The sequence below is a fragment of the Physeter macrocephalus genome, chromosome 11 (genome assembly GCF_002837175.3).
Source record: "Physeter macrocephalus isolate SW-GA chromosome 11, ASM283717v5, whole genome shotgun sequence".
Classification (NCBI taxonomy): domain Eukaryota; kingdom Metazoa; phylum Chordata; class Mammalia; order Artiodactyla; family Physeteridae; genus Physeter; species Physeter macrocephalus.
In genome coordinates this window covers 84,982,987-85,007,074 of record NC_041224.1, presented here as the reverse complement: position 1 = coordinate 85,007,074, position 24,088 = coordinate 84,982,987, and the positions used below count along the sequence as shown (strand labels likewise).

General features: G+C 42.7%; 1 protein-coding gene across 1 annotated transcript in view; it reads right to left on the bottom strand.

Moving 5' to 3' along the window:
* The window catches only part of AGBL1 (AGBL carboxypeptidase 1), a 979,047-nt gene extending 960,109 nt beyond the window's left edge, over positions 1 to 18,938 (bottom strand). The window contains exon 1 of the mRNA XM_055088206.1: positions 18,568 to 18,938. Within this exon, the coding sequence (XP_054944181.1) occupies positions 18,568 to 18,618 (51 nt within the window). The 5' untranslated portion in view covers positions 18,619 to 18,938. The remainder of the gene's footprint in view (positions 1 to 18,567) is intronic.
* Positions 18,939 to 24,088: the final 5,150 nt, after the last annotated feature.

Below are 24,088 nucleotides of genomic sequence, written 5' to 3'. Positions count from 1 at the left end.
TTCTCAATGGTGAAAAACTGAAACCATTTCCTCTAGGATCAGGAACAAGACAAGGTTGTCCACTCTCACAACTATTATTCAACATTGTTATGGTAGTTTTAGCCACAGCAATCAGAGAAGAAAAAGAAATAAAAGGAATCCAAATTGGAAAAGAAGAAGTAAAGCTGTCACTGTTTGCAGATGACATGATACTATACACAGAGAATCCTAAAGATGCTACCAGAAAACTACTAGAGCTGATCAATGAATTTGGTAAAGCAGCAGGATACAAAATTAATACACAGAAATCTTTGGCAATCTTATACACTAATGATGAAAAATCTGAACCATTGCAACAAAAAGAATAAAATACCTAGGAATAAACCTACCTAAGGAGACAAAAGACCTGTAGGCAGAAAGCTATAAGACACTGATGAAAGAAATTAAAGATGATACAAACAGATGGAGAGATATACCATGTGCTTGAATTGGAAGAATCAACATTGTGAAAATGACTATATTACCCCAAGCAATCTACAGATTCAATACAATCCCTATCAAACTACGAATGGCATTTTTCACAGAACTAGACCAAAGAGTTTTACAATTTGTATGGAAACACAAAAGACTCTGAATAACCAAAGCAATCTTGAGAAAGAAATACGGAGCTGGAGGAATTAGGCTCCCAGACTTCAGACTCTACCACAAAGCTACAGTAATCAACACAATATGGTACTGGCACAAAAACAGAAATATCAATCAATGGAACAGGATAGAAAGCCCAGAGATAAACCCATGCACATATGGCCACCGTATCTATGACAAAGGAGGCAAGAATATACAATGGAGAAAAGACAGCCTCTTCAATAAGTGGTGCTGGGAAAACTAGACAGCTACATGTAGAAGAATGAAATTAGAACACTCCCTAACACCATACAAAAAAATAAATTCTAAATGGATTAAAGACCTAAATGTAAGGCCAGACATTATAAAAGTCTTAGTGGAAAACATAGGCAGAACACTCTATGACATAAATCTCAGCAAGATCCTTTTTGACCCACCTCCTAGGAAAATGGAAATGAAAACAAAAATAAGCAAATGGGACCTAATGAAACTTAAAAGCTTTTGCACAGGAAAGGAAACTACAATGGAATATTACTCAGCCATAGAAAGAAACGAAATTGAGTTATTTGTAGTGAGGTGGATGGACCTAGAGTCTCTCATACAGAGTGAAGTAAGTCAGAAAGAGGAAAACAAATACCGTATGCTAATATTTATGTATGGAATCTAAAAAAAAAAAAAAAAAAAAAGGTTCTGAAGAACCTAGGCACAGGACAGGAATAAAGATGCAGATGTAGAGAATGTACTTGAGGACACGAGGAGGGGGAAGGGTAAGTTGGGACGAAGTGAGAGAGTGGCATGGAAATATATACACTACCAAATGTAAAATAGAAAGCTAGTGGGAAGCAGCCACATAGCACAGAGAGATCAGCTTGGTGCTTTGTGACCACCTAGAGGGGTGGGATAGGGAGGGTGGGAGGGAAACGCAAGAGAGAGGAGATATGAGGATATATGTATATGTATAGCTGATTCACTTTGTTATAAAGCTGAAACTAACACACCATTGTAAAGCAATTACACTCCAATAAAGATGTTAAAATAAATAAATAGGTAAATAGATAAATAAATAAATAAAAACAAAAAAACACTGGGTTACAATACCGCAGAGATGTTATCCATACATCAGGCTGAACACACATTTATTTGTACATTATTATTCATATAAGTTTTGTGCCTCTGCCAGTTTCAGAATTAAATAACAGCATTGGGAGCAAGAAAGACATTTGGAAGCAAAGAGAAAAAGGATTCTCAGATGAGAATTGAAGAGATGGAGGGCTGAGTTGGCAGGTCACTCTATAAATACTAGCATAACTTTGGATACTCCATGTGACTTGTAAGTTATACCAGATAAAACTGTATATATAAAACTAACTCACTTTCACAGACGTCATTGAATTGGGTCCGAGAACTGACTTGCTACCAAGAAGAGTTAAAAAGATCCATAAAAAGAGCCAAGATTGGGTTGGTCCAGAAGAGAATAAGACATATTAGTTTGTTCAATAGCACTTGAGCTCTAAAACTTAAGGGATGAATTCATCACATGGAAGCATTTATATTCAAAGATTACTATCGGCCCTGCCTCTGTGAAAGGCTGAGCATCAGGCCTGGAACTAGTACACGCTCAATAAGGGTCTCCCCTCTCTGCTTCTCTCCTCTTCCCTCTTCTCTTCTTGCACCTCCTCCTCACCTTCTTCCTCCTCATCATAATAATCTCATCATCATCATTATTTATGTAGTGATATAAATTGGTTTTATGATAGAAGCAAGGAGGCTTCATGGTCTCAATTCTTGGTGAATATTCAGAATGTAGAACTAACTGAATGAAGGGTGGTGACCCCACTAAGGTGAACACCTTTACTAGCCTCAAGAAAGATAATTTTCCTGATTTGTTTATGGAGGAAATGGGTATGGACATAGAATTCCAGCCATCCCTTGGTTGGCTACTGCAGGTCAATTCAATAGGAGATGCCAAATCCTAACATCGGGGGATGAAAGGATGCCAAGACTAGGAGGAACTGTTTATTACTATAGCTGAGTAAAGAATCCAAAACAGTAACCCTAGTTAAGCTTAGAATAAAGCTGAAATGCTAGAGAAGACTCAGAGTTCTATTCCTGATTGTGATCAACATAGGCAGAGGTGATAGAACTCTGAAAGCAGGCCAATAGGTTTGGGCAACCCTGTACAGGGTCCAATATCTGATGGATATCACGGGAAGAATTTTTAAGGCCCCTCCTATTAATGCCTAAATGACCTGGGATAAACTGGCTAACTCCAGGTCAGCATGGAAACAGCATTTGAACAAGAAACTGGTGGTCTCAGGATGACAGGACCATACATTGTGCTACTTCAGATCAGTCATTCCAGAGGAGAGGAAGCTAGATGTAGGGTAGAGTTGTGCTAGGCTACCAAAGGAAGGAGTGTCTACCACCTATGAGAGGCTCTTTCTTCCAGGGGTATTGGGAGAACTGAAGCATTGCATTCTCGTTGCTAGTCATCATGGCTACATTTCAGATATGGTGTGCTCATAATATTAGAAACCCTATCCAGTAAATTTAATTCCTCAAGCTTCTGGTTGGTACTCAATCTACTAGATGTATGACCTTTAAAAAAAAGTATAACTCAAAAATATTTTCTCTCTAATATTCCTTTCCCACAAGGAGAGAATCATGGAATAGCATAATTTCACCCTAAAGTCTACCTAATCCAGATTTTCTTGGAAGGTCAGAAATCTCCTACTGAGAGTATAGGACCTGGATTTAGATGTCACAGGAGACATAGCATTGAATTTCACTGAATCACATAGAGAAAAATGTTTATTCCCAGTAAAGTGTTTATTCTTCTTTTAGGGAATGTCTGTTAACGTCTTAGTTATTAGTATATTTCCAATTATTTTCCAATAGTTGCTAATCTTTTTAGAGAGCAGAGAGCAGGCTCAGAGACTCTACAGGCAAATGTCTAGCTGGACTTTAACAGCATTGCATTGTTTATATTAAATTTATTTTTGTCGCTACTTTCTATTTTTGCTAAGTACTATTGCTATATTTATGGTTGTATATAAAGTGCCACCTTAAGTTACATTAAGTTAAAATGAATAAATTTGCTGAAATAAATCATGTCAAGTAAACAATAGTATCGTTGATCCAAAATATGAAAAAAAAAAGTATGAAAGTAGCATACAAATGACTAAATTTGAGGAAAATATTATCTCATTCCTACTCCTGTGTTTTTTGTTGTTGTTTTTTTTTTTTTTGCGGTATGCGGGCCTCTCACTGCTGTGGCCTCTCCCGTTGCGGAGCACAGGCTCCGGAGGCGCAGGCTCAGCGGCCATGGCCCACGGGCCCAGCCGCTCCGCGGCACGTGGGATCCTCCCGGACCGGGGCACCAACCCGAGTCCCCTGCATCGGCAGGCGGACTCCCAACCACTGCGCCACCAGGGAAGCCCCTACTCCTGTTTTTTTAAAGATGAGGAAACTGTGACCCAGGGGGTTATGTGGCTTGCCCAAGATCACAGAGTCAATTAGCAGCAAAACTAGGATTTGAACCTAGGTGGCTTGATGCACAGTCTTATCAGTTGTCACCTGTAGTGGATGCTACAGCTGTGCCTCTTGGGTCTCCCCTTCAGGACTGAGCCACTCATCCCTCAAACCAACAGAATATTAGTGACTGACAGCTCTCACCTGAGTCCCTCTTTGGGAACTGCTGTCCAGATGAAGAGATCTCTAAGGTCATGTCCTCTCTCTGGAAGCAGCCTATAAGCAATGACTGGTCAGTGGTGTGGGGGAGGAGGTATAAAGTTTCAAACCCCTGACCACAGGACGAGACAGTTGCTAAAGGACCATCAGCTTGAGCCTTTGCTGTGACTACATTGCATTTCATCTCCTCCCACTGCCCAATCCTGCTTCCTTCATTCCCCCGCGTGTGGACCTGAGACACTCCCCAGTACACTTCCCGAATGCAAATCTTTGTCTCAAAGTCTGTTTCCCAGGGAACCTATAAAATATCATGTTTTCTCTCTACTTTAAAGGAAAAAAATGAAGTTATTTATCAGAATACGTATCATCAAAGAGAAGGGGGGAAAAGTAAGTAAATGTAATATTCTAATTAGCTGTGACCAGATTAGAATTTTATAACTCATTGCCAAAGGCTGCTACAAAACTTACAAAACAAGAAAAGAAATGGAGTATAATCATAGGTAGCATATATGAGTTTAAGGGGATATTTTATGGTCAAAAATGAATCATCAGATTGCAAATTAGAGCTTAATCTTCAACTGTAGTGTCAACTGTAGATTTAGCTCTAAATTTTGAAGTGACAACTGCAAATACAGGGATTTAGATATTTGAATATATATCCACAACAGATAGTAATTTTATAATATTGTTTTAAAAAGTACACTATTTTAAGAGAACTTCTGACATGATTCTAAAAATATAAAATGGAATAGAACATAATAGAGAAGTTTCCTCAACTAACAAATTCAACAAACTCTTAATAAAGTCCTGCTAAGTATTTCAGAGAATACAGACTTGAGAAAGATACTGCCTCTGTTATCAAGTAATGAGCAGTATATTAAAGGGTTAGGACTCTATCATTATTTCTTGAAATACTGTTGCTGCTTCATTCTCTTCTGTCCTTCCAGAACTCCAATTAAATGTATGTTAGACCTTCTCTATCCCCTGTATTTCTTACCTGCCCTTCTGCATATTTAAGCTTTTTGGCCTCTGTGCTTCATTATAGATAGTTTCTTATGACCTGATTTTCAATTTTTTTCTTCAGCCAAGTGTAATCTGCAGTTAAATCTATCCATTGAGTTCTTAATTTTGGTTATTTATTTTTCAGTTCAAGAATTTCTATTTGGTTCCTTTTCAAATCTGCTATATCACATCATATATACTATAGTTCAATGCCAAATTTTTCAAACTTGATTTTAATCTCTTTGAACATAGTAACCAAAGCTTTCTTACATTCTGTGACTGGTAATTCTTGTCTCTGGAGTACAACAGAAATCTGTTATTTCTTTTTTTCTTCTCTTTTTTTTAAATTGAAGTATAGTTGATTTACAATGTTGTGCCAATCTCTGAAGTACAGCAAAGTGACTCAGTTATACACATTCTTTTTTTAATATTCTTTTCCATTACAGTTTATCACAGGTTATTGAATATAGTTCCCTGTTTCTGCTGGTGTTTACTCATATTGATTTATCTCCCCTTGTCCCTGGTTTCCAAATTATTTGTAGAATTAATGTAAGGCCTAGTAAAATATTTTCTTCCACGGATTTAAATTTGCTACTACCAGGCACCTGGAAGCTCTAGGAACCTGAGACTGCCCATTCAAGTCTTAGGATTTTCTGGGCCACCCAGATGAGTTGAAGAATGGCTCAGTGTAAAGATTAGTTTATGTATGGCTCATCTTTATTTCTAGGGAGCATCCCTCCAGGTCTCAGCCCAAAAGCAGACAGTAGTTTACCACGGTCCCCATTCTTGGCAAGCCTTATATTCCAACTCCTTTGCTTCTAGACATGCAAAGCTACAGAACATACGATTTAATCTTTCCAGCCACACCTTCCAAAATAGTAAATGCCTCCAAAGAGAAGTGCCAGAATTTTGCTCATCTCTCTGTGTTTCCCACCTCTTCTGTCCTCAGATCATTAAATGTTCATTATCTCACTAGAATATGGATGCTTTTTATTTAGAAAAAAATTATTTATATTATATCTATATTTTAAACTGTCTCCAACACAAGTGTTGGTCTGAATTACCTAATCAATCTATTACTCAGGAAGAGAAGGTCATGGAATACTGGAGATTGTTTGAGATGCCCCTTCTTCCAAGGATACACTGGGCATGTTGTTATACTTTCACTTGTAATAATACTTTATAATTATTTGTTCATATGTCAACCCGAGCAATCACATGGCATAGATTCTTATTCAAACTGTAGGCAAATCTAAGATTTAAGTGCTTAGTTAAAGTGCAGATGTATGATTATCTAGAGAAAGTGTCTGTAACTTTCAGGAGATTCTCAAATGTATATCTGGTTCCTCTAGATACATATAGTGAGCTCTGGGAGGACAAGGACCATGTCATATTTATTTTGGGATTCTCCCTGCCCAGTAAAGGTTTGTTGAAAAATAAAGAGCAACTATAATAAAGCAAAGCATAGATGGTTTGAGAGAAAGGTACAAATGCTTAGATGCTACTTCAGAAGAGAGAGAAAAATATCACCTACACAAATTATCAAAAGAGGCTTTTTTGGAAAAGTAACATTACAGTTGATCCATCAAAGGTACTTAAAATTTTCACAAGTATAGATCAGATATGAAAGATGTTCAAGGCAAAGTTGGGATGTGGATATAAAAAGAATATTGTGACCAGTTTGGAGGCATGAAAGATATATCACAATTGGACAGAATTGTGGGGTTTCTTTTATGTGACTAGAACTCACCTCTACTATTCCAACCTTAAAGAGCTCCATTCCATGAAATAAAACCCAAGTAAATACCTTGAGAGAGTGAAACCTTATGGTGTGGCTTATTACCCTGAAATTGTTCACAAAAATTTGTGTGAGCATTTATCTGGGGAAAGTGTCTTTAGCTTTCAATGGCATCAGAAAGGAATCTATGGGACTTCCCTGACGGTCCAGTGGTTAAGACGCCTCGCTTCCACTGCAGGGGGTGAGGCTTCAATCCCTGGTCGGGGAACTAAGATCCCACATGCCATGGGGTGCAGCCGAAAAAAAAGGAATCTGTGACACCCCACTCCCTGGAAGAAAAAAGAATGAAAAGATTAAAAATTGTTTAAAAAAAAAAGACCATATATGAATTAACATAAGTACATAGGCATGTTACAGCAGCTGAGTCTTCAGATCTTCCCCGGGGAATTGGAGTAATGATAATACTGTGTTCTCAGCCAGTCACAACAGAATAAAATGGTCCATGGAGCAAAGGAGGGCAGGTGTGACTGCAGCATTCTGGATCTCTCTCTTCCTGACATTAGTCATTAACATTTGGAAGAATTTCAGTAGGAAAGTATCTGAGTAATAAGATTCTTGAAACTTGCCACCCACTACCTAGCACAGTCTCTGGCACGAGGGAAGCATTCAATAAATGAATGAACCATTAACAAGAGAGTCATAATATACCAAGGAAACAGATGATATTGCTGGGCACATTCCTAGCACTTAAGTCTGAAAACCATCAAAACAGAGGATGTTGGCCCAGGGGATTCGAGTCAAACAGAAAGACAGTGGCAGCATCCAAAATCAACTCTGGCCTCCTGAAGCCCAGCCAAGAAACCTATATATGTTTATTTTAAATAAGCATTTATGTCAAATGTAAAATTTCCAAACACTATCAAGCAGAGCTCTATTAGATGTTACAGAACTGGGATCTTCCAGTAAAAGAAATTTTAAGCATATAAATTTGTTTACTGTTGCCATGTACTGGTGAAGTGTGGTATGGCAGAGAAGCTCTATGAAAGCAACAACACTTAAGAAAATGAGAATGGTATGGAGTTAAATTCAAACATCATTAAGTATCAGAGTTAGATCCTGGGGAAAATGTTTCATGGCCAAAAATAATTCATGAAAGAAAAGTTTGATAAAGTTGACTATTAAAATGCAACACATAAAACATCAAGAAATGAAAATAAAACATAAGCCAAGTCAAATTTAAGTGAAACACTAGAAGAAACTATACTTCTATTTATTTAAGTTATATCACAAAAGACTGAGCTGGGTCTATATGTGCTGGCTTGAAATATGTGCAATTATACTGACACATAGGAAAAGCAAATTGAATACTAGTGTGTTAAAATGATATACACACATAGACATAGTTATAGAAATACACATATTGCTATATGTATGTAAACATATAAAAGAATATACAGCAGACACTTGTGTGGTTGTCTTAGGGATCAGGATTTGATGGGGTGATTTTTACTCCCTAAAATTTATACCTATAGTTTAATTAAATTTTTGCAATCACGAGCTTGTATTACTTCTTTAATCAGGAAAAAAATGTGTAGTGGTGAAAAGGACAGGTAAAAGGAAAAGAGACTCTGTAGCCTGATGAATAATAGCAATGAGTAATAAGCAAGCTAGAGTCAGACTGTGCCTGAGTTCACATCCTGACCCTGCTACTTAAAGGCTGTGTGACCTTGACAAGGGCCTTGTGCTCCTCATCTGTAAAATGCAGATAATAGTCGTACTCACCTCATAGGATTGTTGTGAGGACTGCATGAGATAACACATGTCACATGCTTAGACTTCTTCCCGGCACATAGTCAGTGCTCAACAAATGTGAGCAGCTCATGGCAAAAACACTTCTTGAATTTTAATATCCACTTTCAAGTAATACCTATTCAAATATTATCATTCTAGCCTCTTCCTTAGTCTAAAATTTTAGCTGTGGTTTGGGGAATTTTTTTCCTTATGATTTAATAATGAAAGTCAAGGAGAAAATGGAATTTTCTTACAGTGACTTCTTAATCTACCTATTGTGAAAAGTAAAAAATATCTGCATTGTCATGGAGGTTTCCTGGATTAATTTGAGTGTTAAGAGGAATGGGATAAGGATGCCTATGGGTCAGAAATTCAGGGCATTGGGCTGTACTGATTGGTGGGATCTGAAGATTAGAGATGTTAACACACATTGAGCTTGGGTTTGTTTGGTGTTTTTTAAGAGTAGAGGGAGAATTCATTACTGACCATTTATTGAAGAAGCTGCCTTCTCTCCAAGTTCCCTAAGGGAAGTTTCATCAGTTATCCCAACTCTGAAATCTGACCATGCCTTTCATCTGAAACCTGAGGCTAATGCTGTTCTTAGCACCATCTGGCCTCCTGATCAGAAGCAGAACGGCTCTCTTGAGCCTCTAGGAAGAACCTTTTTCTAAACCTCCACATCTGTCACTTATATTCTTTCTCCCAATCAAGTTAGGATTAGAATTCATGTAACTTAATCTATCTATCTGTAGATAGATCGTAGAGTCATCAGTTTGTGGAATTCACCAAGCAGAGGAATGATCCTAGGTCTCCAATAGATCTAACTTTGTATCAACTCAGATCAGAAATGTTTCAACAAGCCAGAGGTTAGTTTCCAGATCAGGAGAAATTCAACCCTCACAGACCAGCAGTGATTTAACATGGCATTGGTCTACAACCATTGTTTCCCAAATGTGCTCCATGGATTCCTAAAGTCCTGTGGGATACTAGTGGGGTTTTGCTATAAAAAATTATCCCATATCTAAGATGGTTTAGAAATGCCATATAGTATATCCCCAACTTGATAATATACATGCACATTCATCTTATTATTCAATCAATAAATATTTATTGAGCACGTACTATTTCCTAGATAGTGCTTTAGGTAGTAGGGGTAAAGGTGAACAAGAAAGATGACATCCCTACCCTGGTGGAAGAAGGCAGAGAAGATACAAACAAGCATCAGGAAATGGCAAGTTCTATGCAGAGAGTCAAACTAGAGAGGTGGGACATAGAGTGATTGGATAGTTCATTGGGCTGTCACAGTATTCCTCTCTGAGTAAAAGACATTTAAACTGAGAGCTGTAGGACAGAAATGCTTGAAAAGCCTTTAAAAGATTGATTATTTTTCAGTAAAGAAATTAGTAAATTTATTTACCCTGACATCTCAGATCCATCGTCAACAAGACCCTTTGTAAGTAGAATACTCATTGGCATCCCAGGGAACACTGGTGTTCTGTGGAACCCAGTTTGAGAAGTGTTGGATTGAACATGTCTTGTGCTGGTAGCACTGTTGAATGCCGACAATATCTGCCAAGACAATCACCTGTTACACTGGTAAGTGCTGCTAAAATGACCTGAAATCCCACCTTGAAGGGCTGACAGACACAATCACTGCCTCCATGGATACTTAGAAAATTGGAGGCAGTAGCAGTGGCAGGAAATGACATTCTGAAGTGTGCATTTCAGGTTCTGTAAGACTTGCCCCCAGAGGAACTCAGAGTAACATCAGATGTGCTGCCTTTGCAAGAAAGGCAGCCCGGGAGTTGAGGAGGACACCCATGGCACATGAGGGAAGCTCCCACTTGGCAGTTGGCAGCCCCAACAGGTCCCTGGCTGCTCCATCACTCTCTTTCTGTCCCATCTCCTACCCCTACACCCTGCCTGTGCCCAAAGGACTTCCAGCCAGGGGTCCGCAATCTACCACCAACAGCCAAGTCTAGTCCACTCCCTGTTTTTTGTACACAACTTTACTGGAATATAAACCCATTCATTTGCACACAACTACAGTGGCTGGGTTGAACGGGTATGACAAAGATCTTGTGGCCAGAAAAGCCTAAAAAATTTGCTATCAGGCCCTTAGAGTTTGCTGACCCCCGCTCTAGGCACCTGTTCTCTGCCCTCTTGACCAGTCCTGCCAGCCTTGTGGGAACAGCTGCTGTCTTCCCCGCATATGCCAAGTGGGGGGGGGGTCTCCATTCTCCTCAGCAGACACATACCACCTGGGAAAATCTGTTCTGAATCTTCTCAGTGCCCCTCCTTTTCCTCAGAGAGTTTATACACCTGGTGAGAAAGCATCCACTGGTGTCAGATTCCCTCCTCTCAAATTCCAGCTTTGCCACTCATTCGCTTTGTGACCTTGAGAAGTGTGTTAACCTCTCCAACCTTCTGTTTGAGAGCTTTAAAATGAGGATAATAATACCACCCACCTCCTTGGGTTGTTGTAAGGATTAAATGAGATGATGCATGTGAAGGACTTTGCACAGCTCCTTATGTGTAGAAACCGTTTAATAAATGTTAGTTATTATTATAACCATTATTATGAAAGGGACCAAGTAGAGGGAATTAGACACAGAAAACATGACAAAGTCCTCCATGCAAAGCATCTCAAGCCACTTTCAACTAACAAATATGAATTATGAAAGTTAGGGCAAGGGTGTGGAGTACCCAAAATGCTCATAAATTAATGGTATTTACAGGGTTAATGGGTGTTTATTTTGGAGCACTCATTTTTGAAAAATATCATTATCCACTACAGCTGACCATACATGTATCCCATAACCCCTCGACTCCACTCTAGGTATTTACCCAACAGACACGTGTACCTACCTTCACAAAAACATGCCCTGGAATGTTCATAGCAGCCATATTTATTATAGCCAAAAAAAGAAAACTACCCCAAATATCATGAGCTCTAGAATGGATAAATAAACTGTGGAACGTTCACGCAATGGAATGCTCTTCAGCAATGACAGTGAGAACAAGCTACAACTGTATCGAAAGGGGGACTCTCACAATGATGAGAGAAAGGAGCCAGACACAAAAGAAGATTGACTGTGGGGTTCTAATTACATGAAGCAAAAAGCATGCAAGACTGATCTGCAGGGTTAGAGATCAGGGCAGTGGTTACAATGGGGGAGCAGGGCTGGAAGAGGGGGTGTGAGGGGTCCTCTGAGATGCTGGGAGTTCACTTCGTCTGGGTGCTGGTTACATGGGTGTATTCATTTTGCAAAATTTTATAAGGAAGGAAGGAAGGAGGGAGGGAGGGAAAGGGGGAGGGGAAGGAAGGGAGTGAGGGATGGAAGGAGGGAGGGGGGAGGGAGGAAAAAAATAAGTATTGAGCGCATACTCTGTGCCATTCTGTTTCTTCCACACTCTTTGTTCTACTCATTCTTTTATTCTTGGCATCTCTGCTGTTGATCTCTTCCTCCCCCTACACCACATTCTTTTCTCTAATGAGAGCCTGATTTGCGAATCCATCACTTTGAAGGAGCCATGCAGTATTCACTCTGTGAAAAAGTACAGATCCCACAACCTTTGACTTCCTACATTTCAGGTCTGGCACAAGGATACGGAGGTCACATCCAAGTGGATGCATTTCCATGTGCCTATTTCTGAAATATGAAGAAGCACCTTGTCTGTTTGATTCATAGCTGCCTGTCCCATGCTTACAGATATGGTACAGCGACTGGTAACCCAGACCAGCTTCTCTTCCCTGGTTGCGTACTTCCCCAGCTCCCAGGGCTCAAACCCAGACTATGTTTGGCTTTCATCAGAATAGTTCCAGTTTTAGCAACTGAGTTGTGGAGTACATGTTGCCAGGTTATGAATTTCTACAGAGAGAAATTCTCTCTGTTGGCCATTTGCCTCAACATGTCCCCAGCAATGGCAAATTTCCAATTACACCTCAAAGCCATGCAGGCCTCTGTCCCTCACCTGCTGCCCTGCGGAGGTGGGTGCTCAGCGAGGCAGTCAGATCCAGAATCTGGGCTCAGGGGATGGAAATGCCAAGTGCTCTCAATTCCCAAAAGTGAGGATGGGACTTTTGGACTCAACTCTGGTCACCTTAATGCAGACATGTTATGAGAGCTGTTTTGACACAAGGACATTTGAATGCTGCCTCTAAAATAATTTGTGTTTCTTCCAAATTAAAAAAAAAATAGTTTAAATAGTTCTGCTTCTCCAATCCCTGAGGCTTAATCCATCTCAGCCTTTCCCCCTGGAGGCGGACTAGAGATGGACAGTGGCTGAGGCGGTGTGGGGAGGGGAGTGAGATACAGAGTTAAGTGACAGGAAAGGGCTAAAGGCTGGGAATGGATAGGAAGAGGACCAGGATAAAAGGTAGGTCAGGGATGGGGAGGTTGCAGGGAACACATCACATCCCTTGGCAACAAAAAGCAGAGATGCAGTCATGTCTAACGTCCCCTATCCAAATAGCTTTGCAACGGTCACCTTGGTTTAATGTCCTGTAGCGCCCATCACCTACCTTTAGGGATAGGCAGCCATCAGCAAGGGCATGATCGGATCTGAAGCTTGCCACTCAAGGCTCTCTAGCATTTAGGCAAGCTCCCATTTCAATCTCCTTTCTTCCCCTTCACGAATTTTCTGTTTTAATCAAACTCAGTGCCATGGCAAATACCCTGAATACTCTCCACACTTTCCTGACATAGGAAAGATCACTGGGGACCCTTATCACCCTCTTAACTGCACCTTCCTCTGCTGAAATCTGACCCATTTTCCAAGGTCTTCTCTGAATATCCAGTGAGGAGGAGACTCTTGTCCCAAATTCCACCGAATTTTTTTTTTATGTTTACGTTTACCATGGCGTTCGTCAATGCAAACTTGCTCTACAAATATTTTTATCCTCCTACCTTACCCCTTGAGCACTGTATTTTCATGACGGCCCAGACTGTGTTTAATTATAGTAATTGCTATTTGTCAGGCACATAACACCTTTTTACATGCATTTTCTCCAAACATATAGTAAGCTCATGAGTAGATACTATAATTCTCATTTTACAAATGAAAAAAGTTCAGCAAAGAGAAGTTCAGTAGTTTGTCCTGAGTCACACAATTTTTGAATGGCTGAACCAAGATCCAAAGACCTTGCTCTTCTTGATGTATCATCCTTCCCAATACTCTGAATCTCTTCTAGCACATAGGATAGCTATGGAAGGTTGGATGGATAGATGGATGGATGGATGGATAGATAGATATTAAAAATATCCAATTGACCCAAATCGAAACTGTTACCTTCCTTTATCAGGAGTTATTTACCCAAATATCAATACAGGATGTGGAAGATTATTTTAGTTCTATTATGAAGAATCCATAACCCCTCAGTGTTCAGGTTCAGTCAGGTAAGGTAATACCCTCAAAATAAAGAGTGAGTGAGTATTCCCTAGGTAATGTAAGCACCGGAGACCAGTGAAAAGACCTTGGAGTGACAAGATCCTCTTCACATCTCTCCTCTAGGGATTTATTAAGTTTCTGCCATTGAGCCTTGAGCGGCTTATGAGGGTCAGTGTCCTCATCTATAAGACAGACCAGCCACATCGCCCTCACAGGTGGCACAGAGAGTGATGTTAGGTAATGAACGTGAAAATTTGGCATAGAGTAGACCCTTAATCAATGCTTATTTTTTCCAATCTCTAAGTCCAAGGAGTTTAAGAAACTGTGAAAGAAACAAGGTCTTAAAAAACAAAACACTAGGGGCTTCCCTGGTGGCGCAGTGGTTGGGAGTCCGCCTGCCGATGCAGGGGACACGGGTTCGTGCCCCGGTCCGGGAAGATCCCACGTGCCGCGGAGGGGCTGGGCCCGTGAGCCATGGCCGCTGGGCCTGCCCACGTGCCGCGGAGGGGCTGGGCCCGTGAGCCATGGCCGCTGAGCCTGCGCGTCCGGAGCCTGTGCTCCGCAACGGAAGAGGCCACAACAGTGAGAGGCCCGCGTACTATATAAGGTCATCTCCCCACTCCCAGCTCAGCACAGGGCTCCATGCCTCCATTGCCCTCTTCATCTTCCAATTTGACTGGCACCAAGTCATTTTTTAGACACTGACAGAGGCTATTTCTTGCCAATTTTGTCCCTTCTCCATTGGGCACTTGTCCTTTGGGCGTTTATCTTTTTCTTTGTTTCTACTGGTCCTTGAAATTAAGACAGATTTCAGTCTTAATAAGTCCTCCCTCACCTGGTTTATTTCCACGTTTGTCTTGCGGTTGAGGCAGAAGTCTCCAAAAATAAAAACCTCAGAAAACCTCAAATTTCACCAGCAGAGGAATCCTATGATGTTTAGAAGGTCTGCACAATGTTTACTATCTAAAAGGAAAATTCTTCTCTTGATTTTTCCAAACCCTTCTATTAATGTCCAAAGGGAAAGCTCAGTTTCTGCTACACCTAGCCCCGTGTATGTACAATAGATGGATATTTCTACATCCTCCGTGGAAAATTCTAGAAAGGAAATTTTTAAACACATGTTTTGGAAACAAAACTCCCAAGTGCTATGAATGAAACGTATCAGTCATCATTCTTCCGCCCATCCCCTCCTTGCCGCCCAAGGGCTGAAATCATCTGTTGTCTTGGAAATATCCTTGGAGGAACAAGTCCAAGGGGAAAAGTGGAGTTGTCACCCCCTCCAGGTTTTCTATTATCTAAGCTCAATGCTAACTCAAGACAGGAAGCCCCACATTCTGCAGCCTCGTTGGCAATCCATAATAGATAATGTTCCTGGAGCCCAAGTTGAGAAATGAAGCTTTGCTATGCACATTTTGGCCAAGATGCAGACCTGGGATTCAATTTGAGCAACTATAACATAAAATAATAAAGTGCAAATGCAAATAGCAAAAATGTGCCCATATCACAGCTCAGAGTGTGCCAAAGCTGACCAGATAATTATACATTTTTCATGTTTTGATAAGGTACTTAATTGGCATTTTGTGGGACGCCACTGGGTGAGGGCTCCCAGCATCAGGGCTGGTGTGGAGCCCACATCCTGCTACCCTGGCAGCTTCCCATCTTCCCCATTAGCTCAAACCACATGGAGAAACGAGAGCAGGACGAATGAGACACCTTCCTTTTTTTCCAAGTGTATTGGAGTCCACCCAGGAAAAAAGCAGGGCAGGTTGATGAAAAGCCTAGGCAAGTGTTCCCAGCCTCTCCACTGTGTACACAACTGGGGAAATCATAAAAACCAGAGTCATTTGATCTGCCATTTATAGTTTACAGGCACTTTTCAAATGGGTTCTCTTAATTCTGGAACAAAGGGCTGAGCAAAGTATTTTTATTGCCCCCTTTTACAAATCTAGAAATGAAGGCTCAGAGAGGTTGAGGGACTTGCCTGAGGATTTACAGCCAGTAAGTGCCAGAAATGGGGCGGGATCCAGTTCTTCCTGTCTCTCATCTGTGCTCTGGGCTGTCTCCCCCTCTTCACCCAGGCCCTCATGAGTCAGTCTGATTTGCTGCCTCAACTAAAATGATAAAAGTCAGGGACTTGGAAAATGTCTGGGTAGAAATCTGATTCTCATACTTTCAGGACAGAAATAAGGCTGTGTTTAAGTCAGGGTAGGAAAAAAAAAATCAATTACTCCTTTCCCATCTGTACAGGAAAAGATAATAGGCAGAAAACTGATATTTCTTAATGATCTAGTTTATTTTGTCATTGTGGCCCAAAGAGGCAGAAGTGGTGATGCTCTGGAGTAGGGGGATTTCTACTATCATATCATGGGGACATTGTCACCCCTGTGCTTGCTCTTTCTGGTCATCTGATCTCTCTTTCTCCCTTCCCTTGGCAATGTTCTGGGGTGCTCCTGAAAGATATGGGAAACTCATATCCTGAGCTCACATTCTGCTCAGACATAATCACTGTCTTCCACAGAGGTTTGAGTAGCAGTACAAAGCCTTCGGTCTCTCACCTTTGTGCGCAAGGAAAGGAGGACTGGCTTGAATCCCTAAGACCTTTGGGATCCCTGATCAAAAGCACTTCAGCTAAGCCCTTCTCAGAAACTCTGCCAGGTTTAGTCCATGGGGATTGGGGTTGGAGCGGGGCATGAAACCCATCAGGAAACATCATTCCACAGCATATCTGCTCCGGGTTCTCTTTTTTTTTAAATCATGTCAGGGTTCTGACTTCTACTCTCAAGACAGAAACCGGGTTCAGGCAGGCACTTGGAGAGGGCTGGCTCAGGGCTCAGCCAGGAACCCAAGTCAATTCCACCACCAGATTCTGAGATCAACTCGAACACACAGGGGAAGCATGTTCTGGTTAATTGGGAACTAAGCAGGGTATATTGAACATAATTAAATCTTTCTTTGATGATTGAGAATCTTGCAATGCCCTGGAACAATCATTCTAAATATCAATTAGAAATCTCCACGGGTAGGAAGACAGGAGATTGAGTTCATCCTGCGGTGACTTCCAGGCCAAATGCAAATTTATTTTGAGGTCCACTCCCACCTCCAACACTCCTAGCCCAGAGGCATTCTTGCCTCTGATGCATCGGATAGAATGAGTCAAAGACACTAGGTCCAAAGGATACTGAAGCTCTTTGGTGCTAGTCCCAGTTCCCCTATTAAGTGGTTAAGTGACCTTAGGAAGCTATTTCACTTCTGAGACTCAATTGCCTTATCTGTGCACTGGAAGGTTGGATTTATTGGTTCTTCAACTTTTTATGGATATGCATTTCCTTAAGAATCTGAGCAAAACTAAGCTTTTCAAAGCTGGGAAGTATGCACGTAAGTGCAAAACATTTACATTCTAAATCAGGGAGTGAGGGTCATGGAGACGCTTGAAGCCCATCCTCTTAGGATACCCGTCCATGGACTTCAGGTTTAAAATCCTGGAGTAGAAGATCTCTTAGCTCCCTTTGAGCCCTGGCATTCCCTGCATCCGGTTCAGTGCAAGCATCTACCCAAGTCTGTAGAGAAGTGGTTCATTGACTTTAGTTGCACTTTGAGACCACCTGGGGAGTTTTCAAAACTCCAGTGCCCAGGTTTTTCCCCAGATCAATTAAATCCGAATTTGGGTAAGTGGGCGTCAGCATTTTTTAACACCCTCCGGGAGTTTCTAATCTGCAGACAGGTTCACAAACTAGTGCTCTGGGATAGGAATTCTCAAAATTAGGAGTGAATAGAATCACGAAGAGAGCAAGGCAGATTCCAGGGCCCCTGCCCCTGGTGACTGCGGTTCCTTCCGGCAGATCCCACCTGAGATGATGCACTGTTAGCAAGCATCCTAGGTAATTCCGACTCAGACCACTCTTTGGGAACTTGGTAACAGCCATTTAGCAGAAGCCCAGAGGAGTCCTCTGCCCTGCTGCCCCTTTCCTCCTAGGCAGTTCTACGTACCCACCCCCAAGTCTCCTGCCCTGCTCAAGGAGAACCTGAACATGTTTGCTTTTGCCAAACGGCCTTTTTCTCCATCTTTCTCATCTCGAGCCAACCTGGATCTTTTAGCCTGAGTATCTAACCCCACCAGGTTCAATAATTTAAGCAGAGCACCCATCAACGCCGTCAGGTTTAATATTTAAACACCATAGCATCACTTAGGTCAGCCTCAAGGTGAGAGCTGCTGCTGACTCCGGTGTTACTTCTGTGTAGCAAACCAGGCCGCTGGTGCCAGAGGGGACTGCGGGGAAAGCCCGGCTCCCAGGCAGGCCCGGCCCCGCAAAGACCCAGCCGGCCAGGTTCTGCAGCTCTCCGCCTCTTCCTACCTGGAGCGTTTGCAGCAGGACCTGCAGCCCACTGGCTTCTTGTTCTGCCATCACCTCCTCGGGTCCGGGGGAATCGGCTGCCCGCGGCCAGAGCGGGGCTGGAGAGGCAGCGGCTTGCCAAGCTGACCTCGCTGCCCGTCTGGCGGGAGACTGCTGCACGGGGGGAGGTCTCAGCTGCACATGCTGCCGAGTGTGAAGTGACCGCACTGTAACCCTAGCCCTCGGCCCAGGCGCGGGTGCCCCCCAACTCCCACTGCGGGGATTAGGTGAGCCCCGGCCCGGGGAGGGCCGAGCATTTGGGCGCGGGGGTGGAGAGGGCCCCGGTGTGAGTCACTGACCCACCTCCAGGCCCATGCAGGAGCCACCCTGAACGGCTGACAGGCATTCCCAGCTGACCTGGTCAGACTCCCTGCAGAGGCTTGCTCGGCCCTCCCCGCTGGTCCCCCGCTCCTTTATTTTGTTGTGTTGCTGGCTCCCGGGTAACAAGAGCCTGGAGAGCGCTTGCACAACCGTGGCCTTGCAGGGCACAGAAGCCCAGGGCTCCCTGAGGTCCCAGGCTTAGGGACTGGAGCTCTGGCTGAGAAGACAGAGAACTGCTCTGGACGTTTTCTACTAACTGCGTCCCTTATACAATAACCCTATAGAGGTGTTACTATTCTTACCATCCCTGACCACCTTTTACAAATGAGAAAACCCAGGCACAGAGATGTTAAGCCACAGGAGCAGAGCGTAGGAGTGTATGCCTGGCCTCCCATAGGTGAACTGGTGCCAAAGCACAAGCACTGACCATTACACCATCCTGCCTCTTGCTGCTGCAGACGCATTGATCAAAGTAATGAGGGCTGGGAGTCCCGTCCCCTGCTTCAGGGAGAAAGGATGCCCCGGCTGATTTCCTCCAGACCAATGCAGGATCCACCATCTCTTTCTCTGTCTTCTGCTCAGAATGTGTCAGAAGAGTTTTAGTGGCTATTTGGCCACCTAGCCCCCTTCCCCATGTCAACACCTAGGTGTCTTGTACTCCTTTAGGTACTGGCTTCTCAGAGTGTGGTTGGAGCATCACCTGGCAGCTTGTTAGGCTCCACCCCAGAGCTCCTGAATCAGAATCTGCATTTTCACAAGATCCCCAGGGGATCCATAGCTGGTTAACAAAATTACTAGAGGATTAAAGTTCAGGAAGCCCCAGTTTTGACCACATTGATGACATGGCCACAAACAGTCCATGTGTTCGATGCCTGACAACTTTTGTCCCTATCGCTAGCACCCAGCAAGCTCCAAGCACAGTTTTCACGTGTGAAATTGGAGAGTGAGCTCATTGAAGTTCATGACCGACAGAGAGCAAGCTAGGCAAGAGGGCCTGGACTCACAGCCAACACCCCCGTGCAGAGCTCAGGGAGCTTTTGTGAGCATCAAAGCATCCAGCTGGCAGCTGCCCAAGCCCGTTGTGGTGACCAAGGAAAGGGAGTTTACATTTCCTGATCCTACTTGGCTGAAATGTTCCCAAGTCAGGAGACAGACAGCATCTCAGTTATTCCCTGTCAATGCTAAGCCTGGCAAGCCCTCAAATTCAAGGATGAAATTCATGTGGTTCCTGCACTCCAGAAACTTCCACTCTTAATGACTTTAAATATGAAGACCTTCCTTGCAGGGAATGGACTGTAATATCTCATGTTTATGGAGCTTGGGGGGGTGGGGGCAGTTGATCTCTACACTTCCCACCACCTCTGATGACGGGAAGGAAGAAATAAAGGCCCCCTAAGGATTTCTTCCTTCTGTGAGGTGTGGAGCTTTTCAAGGCACACATTCTGTGATCCTTGAAGGTCCAGGGATGCAGGGAGGACTGAAGTGTCCCATGTCATTACCTTAAGGGCTGATATCCATGCCCCTCGGCTGCAGGATAAAGAAAAAAGACAGGGAGGAAGGAAAAATAAAACCTCCCTTCCAACAGATATCTCAAAAATAGTTTAAAGAAAAAAGCCCCTGGGGGGGAGGGATACACTGGGAGATTGGGATTGACATATACACACTACTATATATAAAATAGATAACTAATAAGAACCTGCTGTATAGCACAGGCAACTCTACTCAATACTTTGTAATGGCCTATATGGGAAAAGAATCTTTAAAAAAAAAAGAGTGGATATATGTATATGTATAACTGATTCACTTTGCTGTACACCTGAAACTAATACAACATTGGAAATCAACTATACTCCAAGAAAAATTAAAAAAAAAAAAAAGAAAAGAAAAAGAAAAAAGCAACTTTGTAGTGAGAATTCACAAAAACAACCTCTGAGGACATAACTAAAGGCACTTTTGTGGTCACAGGCCCTTATATTAGCATTGACGTAAAATCGGCCGTATTTGAACAGGGTCTCTTGGTTCAGCTCACTGGAATTGTGTAGGGCAGAGGCAAGGTGCAAACCTTATACATAAAGTGATCACTCTCTTCTACTCAGTGACCGCTTTCCCCTGCAGCACCATGAACCCTATTTTCAGTAAGAAATAAGGAGTGGGCTCCCTCCGTCTCACATGCCCAGCTTGGATGTGCTTCCCCATCACCCCTGACAAAGCTTCATCTTCTGGGGAGTCTTCACCCACTTGCCCATGTGGATGCCAAACAAGGAATAAAGTGTTGGTTTTGCCCTCTGATTTTCTAACAAAATTAGGTCTTGCCTCTAGCTTGTTTCAGCTCTCCATCATACCTTTAGCACATTCCTCTCTTGCTCCCCCAACACTTACACCTCATCATTGCCCCGTAGAGACCTTAGCAACCCTGCTCCCCTCTCCAGCACAACCTCCTTTACTCTCAAGCTTTGAGAAAACCCCAGCAGTGCCCCCATCCAAACCTCCCTCTCCTGGATTCTATCTTAATGAGACTCCAGTTCCATGAGTGGGCTGATTTATTCTGGCTGGAGTATAAATGGGTGATAGTAGCTTAGCGTGCACATCCCCATTAGTATTTGAATTTCAGCAGGGACTTTCCTAAAAGGCAGGAGCTGATAGCCAAGCTTGGAATCCTCCTGGGCAATATAGGTATCCAGAGGAGATTGAAATGAGTGCTCATTACCCACATGGGGTAGCCAACAGGGGAATGTCTGACCCTAGGGAAGGTTAGGGAGGATGTTACTTTGTGTGTAATAGAAAGACCTTCTTACTTTCTTCACTTCATACCTTTTGAAGAAGGCATTTAGGGAAACTCAGATAGAACTCAGCCCTCTGGCTTCAAAGAAAGATACATTTAATGTGGTCCAGAGATTCCTTTTGCAGTTTCAGGAGGTCTCCAACACCACCTCCTGATCCAGTAATTCACTAGAAGGACTCACAGAACTTAGCAAAGCTGTTATGCAACAGTGGGTTCGAACATGCACAGAGTGTTGCCAACCAGGGAAGCTCACCTGAGCTTGGCTGTCTAGGGATTTCACTGGAGGTTGGTGACTGACCTTAGTCTCCAGCCCCTCCAGAGGTCAAGCTGACACCATGTGGCCCAAGGTCCCCACCTAAATTATATTGTTTACACAGTCTATCTAGCATGGCCCAAGTCCCCCAGGCAGACAGACACTCTTCTCAGGCATCACATTCCAAGGACTTAAAGATCACCTCTCAGGAGCTGGGCAAGAGCCAGAACTTTATTTGCACAAGGTTAATCCTTTACTGCACACCTGCCCTCTTCTCCCATAATCTCAGGCCCAAGAATCTCATAATATCTCGTGAATACGCTGGAGAAATAAGCACCAGCCTGTATAATTAGGAGGACCAAATAGCTGGTAGAATGTCAGTACTCAAAGAGTGGTGATTAATAAATTGATGCTGATTCAGAGGGAGTTTCCTAATAGCATTCAGAGAGTTCCCCTGGCTCTTTCTAGTCAACATTTTTTCTCAATGACTTGGATGAAAATACAAACTGCAAGCTTATCAGATTTTCTGATGACACCCAATTGAGAAAGATACAAATATGTCAGATTACATAGTTGGGATCCAAAAAGATTTCAGCAGCCTTGAGTGATAGACCAGATCCTACAGGATGAAATATAACAGAGCCAGGTGGACGCTCCTTCCCCTGGATCCTCAACACCAACTGTGCAAAAATAAGGTAAGATACTTGGCAAAGCAGTGTTGAACATGGAAAGGCTTGGGAGTTTAGCCAGAGGGGAGAACCATATACGTGTCAGCATGGTCCCATATCCCAAAGTGTCTTTTCAATCTAATGCCATCATCTTTAGAGGGGGATGAATGTTGTATCTGTAACCAGGATGGAAGTGAGGCTGCACTGAGGTCCCACCTGTGCAGGTCCTCAGCACAGTCCCTGGCACAGAGGAAGTGCCTATCAATGAGAGCTATGTGTTATTATTATGGACATCACCAACAAAAGGGTCATAACCACAACAGAGGAGACCCTAGTCCTGCTCAACACTGATTGGTCTCTAGATGCATGACAGCTGTCGCCAAGGCCAGAAAGGATGTGGACGAGGGATGTGTTCTGAGGGCAAGAAACAGAAGCAAAGGGTGGAGCTATGAGGAGCCTGATCTGGGGCAGGTGCAGAACTGTCCTGAGCCGGTTCAGGCCAATGCGAGGGGCTATTTCCCTGCCCAGCAGGGACTGAAAGACCGTTTGGTCAGAAGGTTCCAGAGGGAATTCCAGGACTGGGTGACTTTAACAGGCCCTCTGTTCAACGACTTGATAGGGTGAGGAGAAAGAGAGGTGCTCCCTGGCTCCAGGTCATACAGCCAGCAGATGGCAAAGCTGGAATTAATTCTCCCTTCGAAGTTGCCCTTTAGAATGCGGCCCACTGTCCCAAGTGGCACATGCAATGATTTGGGTGGAACTCAGATAAACAGTTTACAATTCAATAGATAGGTTGTATCTCAGCCTGTATTGGAAGAAATATCTAATTAGCACAATAAAAACATGTTTTCTCAGGTATTCATTCTCATGACAAAGATTAAAGTTTAAAAGTGAGTCAATGTTCAAAACTATAATTCAAAAACATACATGCACCCTTATGTTCATAGCAGCACTATTTACAATAGCCAAGATATGGAAACAACCTAAATGTCCATCAACAAGTGAACAGATAAAGAAGATGCAGTATATATATACACAATGGAATACTACTCAGTCATAAAAAAGAATGAAATAATGCCATGTGCAGCAACATGGATGGGCCTAGAGGTTCTCATACAAAGTGAAGAAAGCCAGACAAAGACAAATATCCCATGATATCACTTATATGTGGAATCTAAAACATGACACAAATGAACTTATCTACAAAACAGAAACAGACTCATAGAGAATAGACTTGTGGTTGCCAAGGGGGAAGAGGGTGGGAGAGGGAAGGAATGGGAGTTTGGGATTAGCAGATGCAAGCTAGTATACAGAGAATGGATAAACAACAAGGTCCTACTGTATAGCACAGGGAACTATATTCAATATTCTGTGATAAACCATAATGGAAAAGAATAAGAAAAAGAATGTATATATGTATAACTGAATCACTCTGCTGTACAGCAGAAATTAACACAA